Source organism: Chlorocebus sabaeus, chromosome 10, assembly GCF_047675955.1.
Source record: "Chlorocebus sabaeus isolate Y175 chromosome 10, mChlSab1.0.hap1, whole genome shotgun sequence".
Taxonomy (NCBI): Eukaryota; Metazoa; Chordata; class Mammalia; order Primates; family Cercopithecidae; genus Chlorocebus; species Chlorocebus sabaeus.
This window is the reverse complement of record NC_132913.1, coordinates 97405850-97414788: the sequence shown is the minus strand read 5'-3', so window position 1 is coordinate 97414788 and position 8939 is coordinate 97405850. Positions and strand designations below refer to the sequence as shown.

The window sequence follows — 8939 nt, the reverse complement described above, 5'->3', positions numbered from 1 at the left end:
TCCTCCACCTTTCTGTGTAAAAACTGGCCAAAAATTATTTGACCTACTTCAATTGTAGGTTATAAAACTCCTCTTCTAGGGAAGGTTCTATCCCATATCCAGGAGAAGGGAATGCTGCACAGAGAGGCCAGGAATCCAAATTAGACCGGCCAAGCCCGGGTCAGACTATTAGCATTAGATCGCCTATTTTGTCCAACCGTATTTCTACATGGCTGTCCATACTTTGTTGAACCTAAGTATAAAAATGGGTAATCACCCCTGTACCTTTGGGTCTTCATTCTAAAGGCTCCAGTGTCAGGTAAAACTATGATCAAATAAGTTGTTATGCCTTTTATCCTGTTAAACTTCTTTTTGTCAGTGATGTTCAGGAAACCTTTGGAGGGTGAAGGGGAAGTTTTCCCTTGACCCCTACACCTCTCCAGTGCTCATTCACAAATTGTGATAGGTTTGTGTGCTGTTCACAGTTCAGAAATGGATAAGAGTATCCTGATGCTAAATGTGCCTAGGGTCAGAAAAAGAGACAGAAGTAAAACCACATGAGGGGGAAAAAATGGACTTAGCAAGAGCAATCCTTAAAGGGTCAGAATAGAGCACTTTGTATAAAAGACGGAAGTGGTAACTTGGACCACGTGGTGTTTCTGGCCACATTGTGAGGACAACCAGATCTTTAACAATCCCACTGGGAAATCTACCAGTTATTCCAGTAGGTCAAAGCCTGGGCAGAGAAGTTTATTTTTATTTTGAAAGGTAGATTTGGAAAGCATGAGTAGAACTCAGTTTGTTGGGAGGGGTGACAGGGAGTGTATTGGAGGTGTCTAACTGGATGGTGACCTCAGGCCAGACTGGGGAGGTTGAGGATGGACAGCAAGGCATTAACAAAGGCACACCCCAGGGATCCAAAATGAACATCTTCCTGAATGAGTCAACCTATTCCCTACATTAAGAAATGAAACAGGCATCTTAAATGTTTTTAGATGTATTTTATTATATGTGCATACCTAAACACAGAAGTCTTAATATCTTTCATAAATATCTTTCATAAACATTTCAGTATTTATTCATATGTATTTTTTCCATGTTCTTTGGTCATTCAATGTTCATAATAGACTTTATAGTTATCTGAGGGAAGTCGGCTGTGTAGTCAATCTTTTGTTTTAACCTATAAAATGGCTAATACAGGATTTTCATCCTGTGGTCACAGTGACTATTCAAAGATTTATGGAGGTAAATTGATCTGTAATCCTAAATGATCATAAAATAATATAAGTAAATTTGTCTTAAGCTTTTCCAAATACATTCTGCCCTCAACTTGTTTTTATTCTCCTGAGTGTCAAACCAAAACTTGTTTCTGAAATGCTACAGTTGAAACCCACTAAAGTAAAAGAAATGGGACTTTTTACCCCTAGCAAGACAAGGTCATGAAATTGGAAGTGTGAGGTCATAGGGCAACAGCATGACTTGGTGTGATAGCAGCAAATTCTGGAGACTGTTCTCTTAAAGTATCCTTTATAACTTGAGGAAGGATATTTAATTCATGTTTTTGACTATAATTCTATTCATTTATGACCCTTTCTTCCCTGTATTCTCATCTTAGATACTCTCAGAGGTGGGCAGCAGAGTGGAGAAAGTTCTTTGTTGACTAAAGGAATATAATGCTAAAGAAGAGAGGAGCTATCACCTTGTTTAAGGTACTCTTGGAGGCTTGAAAGAGCAAACCAGTTACTCCCAGCCTGTGCAACAAGCCCTAACCAGATCACTAGTACCACAGATTTTTCCACCAGCACTGCCATGCCCATTTATGCCTTTTGATTTTGACACTGTAGTTCTAAGTGCCTTGTCTTAATGCACTCAATAACTCAGTTTCTTTTTCAGAAAAATGACATAGCTTATCTAATAGAAATCTAGAAAGCAGCAAATACTGAAAAATGAAAGTAAAATGTTTTGCTATAGGAGATCCTATATCCAGGATTTAAACTGTTTTAATTGCATCTGAGTCATACTATCATGGATAACACATGGTTTATTCCAAGGTCTCTCAAAAGTTAATTTCAGAAGAAGCAACTTCTTTGTGGAGTCTAATTTTTTCTACATGGGAAGTGGGTACCTTTCTTGTTTTTCCTCTGAATAAGATAAATATCATTAAGCATCATGGCTTAAAAGAAATGATCTACTATTACCAACACTGTATTTATCATATGTAGTAATTAGCTTTTAGTCATGTACTTAATAATATTTTGAATATTTATCTTGAACTTTTTTCTAATCTTCCCCAACTTTTTTTTTTTTAATAGTTATTCCTTTCAAACTCCAGGTAACAGTATTCCTGAGAATACATCTTGTGACAGTTTTATGCACATACATATAGATACTTTAGCCATTACACATAAACATTCAACACATTACATTCAACACATTTAAGGGCACCTTAAATGGAACAGATGCACACATCTGCAAAATTTCAATAGTCCCAGTATGAAAACATTCCTACTCTGTAAGGCCCTGTTTCTCATAGTGGAGGCTTTTTTGCAAGATACAACATTGCTTAGCTTATTGAAAGTTTCTAATAGACTTCCACACACAAGAGTGAAGGAGTCAGGCTAAAAGGCAGACAGACCAGCATAATCATGTTCAAAACAGCCCAACAGTTTTTAAATACATATAAAGGTATTTATGATTCTTGTTGGATATTTAACAATCTTCTTTGACTTCTTTGCTATTTAAATATTTCATACAATTATACATAGATAATTTGAATCAAGAAACTGGAACAAAGCACACACATACATAGAGACGCACAATAGCCCAGACACTTGTAATTACCAAACATAAGGCCTCTAATGCTAATTGAGCAGCATAATTTTTAACAGGTGAAATATATCAGCTTGGAATCATAAAACCACTTAACATTTATATTCCTGCACTTGAGAATTATTTCAGCATTAACTGTAAATAACATGAAAATATTGTAAAACATAAAAGAGGTCATTTACTGCCTCCATTTTCTGAATTGTTAGATTTGAAATTTTTAGTTTTGTTCTTACATCTTTAACTCATGGATATCTTTCATTCTCTTACTGAATAGGACCATAACCCCAAATTATATTTGAAATTATAAACCACAGTATAAACAATGCCTATTTAATAAGCAATTCTAACAAAAAATAATTTTCCTTTATGATTAAGGTGGGTTTAGTAGGTATCTTCTTTATATACGTACACATTTCACAGCCAACACACGCAAAGTTTAAGCATACAGAATGTGTTTTAAATTCATTGCAGGGTAATCAAAGTCTATATTTAACTTCATCTTGAGGACTAAAACACATACACGCACGCACACATACACCACCATACCAATTTAAGTATGTATATGAGTTTGTATATGCTTAGTTGTTAGGTAACAGTTTTCTAATGTAAACTGCTAAAATTTTGAAATTCAATTGTGAACCACATGATACACAGCCCTGCTACAGGATCAGTAACACACTAGGTGTTGGCCTCACAAGCCTTCTAAGTGTTACACTTTTCTTGAAGTAACTGAACTTCAAGTTAAAGGCCTATTTGTAAAATATATAAACTGGAGGTGTCTATGAAGAAATTGCTTGCTTTATACGTTTTTCCTTATAAACTTAGATGTTCCAAGTATCATAAGAATATTGTTTCTATTAAGAAAATGTTATTTTATTAAACTGATTCTAACACCACTAACTTTAATATTTGAAAATATGCCCTCCAGGGCAGGCACAGGATACTGTAAGGAAAAGTATTACTAATCACATTTTCCAGTATCTTCTAATCTTGGTATTGATGTAGTCAGGGCTAGGAATAGGAATACCATCTCTTTTAAGTGATTATATTTACATTTGGTTTTTATAGTTGTATAGGCTATTCAGGTTCTTAATTCAGAATTATTTCTGATGATTTCTAGAATATTCTCTAATATTCTAATGTGATATATTATGAAATGGGATGATCTTATGCCATTTGCATTTTGATTTACAACATGCAATGAAAATGGTAGTTGAAAAATAAATATCTAAAAGTCCACAGCTCTCTATATAGTATTTTTTTCTTCATCTAAATGGCTGTATTGTTAATCAAAACAAAAATGGCTGTAGGCTTATTTGTTATTTAGTCTCCCCAAAGTAATGTTTTTCTTATTTTTTTAATGTAAATTGCTACTTATATAGCCAACCTGAATTAATATTTTTAAAACTATAAAAATAAATATTTGCATGAGATGTATAATGTGAGTAATCTCAAAAAATTGCATTCTATTTTTAGATCCTATTAATATTTCTCTGCAAGCAGTGCTGAATAGTATATATTTTTAACTGCTGAAGGCTTCTTGAATCATAAACAATGTACAGTGAAATGGCTCTTTCCCCTTATTCCTCCCTGGTTTCATGATTTTTGCACAACTAAATCCTTTTAGCCATTGACTTTTAAGATGTTTATGAAACATTATGTATATTGGCAGCAAAACCTATTCAGATTTGTACCACTCATTAAAAGTAAAGTGCTATTTTGTAATTAATCTTTTTCAAGCAAAAGTATTGAACTTGTAGTAGAAAGATCACTTTCATGTCTTCTCTATACCTGCAGAGCTTACAAGATACAGAATTAAACATGAGACTCATCTAAGACTGCATCCGTTTTCCCCAGCTCAGTGGGAGTAAAGGTGAACTGGCTAGACAGTAGTGGGTTCTCCATGCCATTTTCCTCACTGATGTGAAGGACAGTGTCTCCATGCTGGAGGAGGCTGGATGTCTCCAGGCCTGTGAAGTCATCAGGGTCAGAGAGTTGGGTAGAGAGTGGACTGTGTGCAGTAGCACCTTGCGCTTCTGTGTCCTCCTTCTTTTCTCCTTCTTCAGTGGGGAGGTTCTCACTCTGTGATCGAAAGGATCATAACATTATGGAAAGATAGGATGGGTACCAGAGAAGAACATCAAAAAATGTTGTTGTCTAGTGGTAATGGGAAAAGGAATCAGATGGCTAGTCCCAGTTCCAGCCGTTGTAATAGGTAGGATATTATGTAAGCCCTTCCAACTTTCTAACCCTCAGTTTTTGAACCTGGAACATGAACACAATTTTTTGTCTTGCTTATCTTGTAAACTGTGAGGATCAAATGAGATAATAAAGCTTAGTGTTAAAATGTTTTTTAACCATTAAAGACTATACAAATGTATACAGTAACATTGCCCTTTAGTTTTCCTTAAATACCACATGAGAAGAAGGTAAAAGTCTAAGAATTCATTTATAAAAATGAAAAGAAAAAATATACCAAAACAAGAAAAATATCAGTGGGAAAAATAGCAAAACAATGAGGAAAAAGATCAAAACGAAAAGTTCCTTTCATCTTATAGGACATAGAGGTTCTATATTTAAAGGCTTTATCTAAACTGGTAACTTTATTTTTTTTAATTGAACTATCTTTCAGCTATCCTTTATCTGAAATGCTTGGAACCACAAGTGCTTTGGATTCTGATTTTGGAATATTTGCATTATATACTTACCTGGTTGAGCATCCTTAATCCAAAAATCTGAAATCCAAAATGCTCCAAGAAGCATTTTCTTTGAACATGAACTTCGAATGTTATATCAGCACTTAAAAAGTTTCGAATTTTGGAGCATTTCAGGTTTCAGATTTTTGTATTATGGATGCTCAACCTGTATAAACCTGTTGTAAATAGCTGTTTTAGCTGCAAAGCATTTTCTCTTAGGTTTTTCATAAATAAAAATACCAAGGCTTTCCTTGGTCCTTCTTAAGTAGATATATTCCTGGGTATACTTTATATAGATTTTCTCTTTCATGATGGCAGGAGCAGTATCTGTTTGGATAACAAAGCATTGCAGACCTGGACTTAATTATATGGAATAAATGTGCATATCCAAGTGGCTGCTAGAAGTAAGTACACAGGGAGCAAGCCTTGCCAGTTTCTCTAGTGCCCTCACCTGCTTGGGAGACAGGCTGTGGAGATCCGCAACAACTATGGCGGGAGAAGATGTGAGGACTGGTTCGTCCATTGCTTCTGGTTTCCTAGATGGGGCTGGGCTGCAGCCCTGTAGTTGGCCTGTTGCAGGAAGTGCATCTGTTGGGGCAGCTGCTGGCTCTGGCTGAGCTTCAATGAACGTCACAGATCGTTTCTGATCTGCTGCAGGTAGAAGTGAAACAGTAAATTGGGGAGAAGTTGGCGGAAATGAACTGTCAATGCTTAATAGTTGATTGTAACCAGTGTTTCCTGGGGATTTTTTTTTTAAACAAAAACATTGCTGGTTTATTAATCAATGAGAGCATGTTTGAACATTTTGCGCATGTTTGATTTTATCTTCTTACAAAGAGTAAGACTTAGGTAGAAAAAACATTTTCACTTAAATGGCCTAAAATAACATTTGTATAGAGCATTAGTTGAAGTTGATCATTCCTCATAACAACAGCCAAAAGGACTTAAAAGTCCCTATTATTCATCATAGCTTTACCTTCAATGACACATATAGCAAGCCCAGTTCTTGGCTTCAGTAAAGAAATCACATCCTTTTATAGTCAAATTTCCCAGTATTAGTGGTTTACCTTGGGCTCTTTCATTTTTTCTAGGTTCTTGGGGTAGAGACAGGGATTGGGGATGGCAAGAAGAAAAAAAGACACTACAGTTTTCTGGGAAACTCCTTCCCTTATGTTAGCACCTCCCCAAAGGAGTGCTTATCTCCATCCGCTTGGTTTTTGTAAGCCTTCCTGGCTGAGTTGCATGGCATCATGTCAATGGTATAGTCAGAAGGGACACAGGAGGCCTTACCAGACGGCTTCGTTTTAGGTTGAATGCTCCTGCGAGTGGTTGACAGCCGAGCCCCATGGCGATTTCTGGATTCAGTCTGAGTTTTCTGACGTGATAGTAGAGGACGTCTTAGCTAAAGAGAATAGGCAGAATAAAACTTGCAAGAGGGTCTAACGGCTTAGGAGGAAATTGTTTGTTTCTTTGTTTATATGTTTCTGTGAATTCTTATGGTTGTTCCTTACATTTATAGCTGATAAATTTATTTCTGCATATTTAACTATAAGTATTTTCTTCTGACATCCCCTTTAGCTAGTTCATCTCCCAATTATTACTCCTTTATATATGCTAAGAACATTGACTAACACAATTTAGATCATAAACTTGAGAATTTCAGTAACTTTAGGATGCAAAATGAGTAACTATTGCTTACTGATCAACCTTTGCTCATTGCTCATTTAAAACTTATAGTTGAACATATGCTTTCAAAGGGGAGGTTTATTTTTAAAACCTCAGATGCTGGCCAAGTGCCTGGTACCTCAATCAATAATGGGAAGCTCCTGTGGAAGCAACAGTGATAAGCCGCTTTCAGATTTTTATTTAGCAAGAGACGTAAAAGAACTCCATCTAAGGAAATCTGTAAAGATGATCTTTACTTCAGTTTGCTTTAAATTAAATAACCTTGAAATGAGAAAGAAAGGACTTGTTTTTCTTTGCCTTTATGCAGAAACGGGCCTTAAATCAACTGTATAACAAATCTTCCTCTATCAGTAAGTTTGGCTGGTAAAGAAGGTTTCTGAGTAAGGAACAAACAGAATTATAGCCCCACTTACTTTACCACATAATCAGCTTTGCTAATAAGAACATTCAGAGCTAAAATAGAAGATGGAAACATTTGGCTTGCCTAAGTACTTACCACGTTTTAAAGTTGCTCTGTGCTGCTTATTTTCGGTAGGGTGAATGCAAAATGTAATTTTTAAAAAAAATACATTGTTTTATTTATTTAGTTAGTTTTTAAGAGACAGAGTCTTACTATGTTACCCAGGCTGGACTCTAACTCCTGGGCTCAAGCAATCCTCCTACATCAGCCTCCCCAGTAACTGGGATTCCGGGCACACCCAGCAGCAAAATATCTTAATATACATGGGCATTAAAAATCACACAGAGCTTCCAATTCGTAGGATGGTTCTCTTGTGCTTTAAGGGTCTACTTACCTGCCTCAGGCCCCTCTTCCTCCCCAGCGGCTGCTGAATGAGGAGGTTCTGTTGACCAGGTTCACTCTGTATACTTGCCACCCTGCCAAGCATCAACAGTGTTAGTGTACCCCAGAGAGAGTACAGGAGACCATCCTCTGGTGGGTGTTAGCCAAAACCACTTGTATGATACAGTCACTTCAAAGATACCATTATCTTTGAAGGATGGTTGGGAGAGTCCCTGGGATGGGCGTTTTCAAAGGTTTGGGAGGGAGGACAAGGCCTGTAGCCCCAAGCTGCCAAAATTGAGATTCTGTTTTCAATCACTGATGCCATATCTATCATTCAGAAAACATTGGTTTGATCACACCCCTGGTTTGGAAGCCACCAAAAGGTATAAGGTGTCATATTCTAATCTCAATTTTTTTTTTTCCAAGGGGAAGGGAAACGGTGGTGACAAACAAACACAAACAACTCTATCACATGGATGGGAACACCTTTTTAAAATTTCAATTTAAATGAAAATAAGATGGACAAATATCGAACACATCAGACACAGAATTTATTTGGGTGAAGGGGCACATTCAACACATGTTTGCAGCCTGAAGTCTCTGTGACTACCAAGTAAATGAATAGTCACACGGGTAAACAATTTTTTTAAAAAAATGGTTTTAGATTTTAAAGGCTGGCAAAGTATAGCTATAGTTAAGCTATCATTACAACTCAGGAGCTTTAAAATCGAGTAACTGCACTCAAACATACCATGCAGTTTATAAAAGCAACAACCTGCTCCCCCCAAATTTACTGTGTATGTGTGTCTTTTGTATGCAAAAATGACTGGAAATAGTTGCTATTTTAGTGTTGGGTGAAGCTGAAAATACTGACATGGGCCCATGGTCCTTTTTCATTCTGCATGCATGTATAAAAGGTATTTATAATGGGAGTGGGGGGTGAAGAAAAGAAGTATCCTGTGCCC

General features: G+C 36.4%; 1 protein-coding gene across 12 annotated transcripts in view; it reads right to left on the bottom strand.

Annotated features, from left to right (window-relative positions):
- Positions 1 to 965: 965 nt before the first annotated feature.
- The window catches only part of UNC80 (unc-80 homolog, NALCN channel complex subunit), a 230615-nt gene continuing 222641 nt past the window's right edge, over positions 966 to 8939 (bottom strand). For 11 of the 12 annotated variants that reach the window (XM_038001588.2, XM_038001589.2, XM_038001592.2 and 8 more), the window contains 4 exons: positions 7985 to 8066; positions 6795 to 6906; positions 5956 to 6155; positions 966 to 4890 (listed from right to left, as the gene is read on the bottom strand). In XM_038001588.2, coding sequence (XP_037857516.1) covers positions 4624 to 4890; positions 5956 to 6155; positions 6795 to 6906; positions 7985 to 8066 — 661 coding nt within the window. In that variant the 3' untranslated portion in view covers positions 966 to 4623. The remainder of the gene's footprint in view (positions 4891 to 5955; positions 6156 to 6794; positions 6907 to 7984; positions 8067 to 8939) is intronic. The other variant, XM_038001590.2, reaches the window with a different exon arrangement.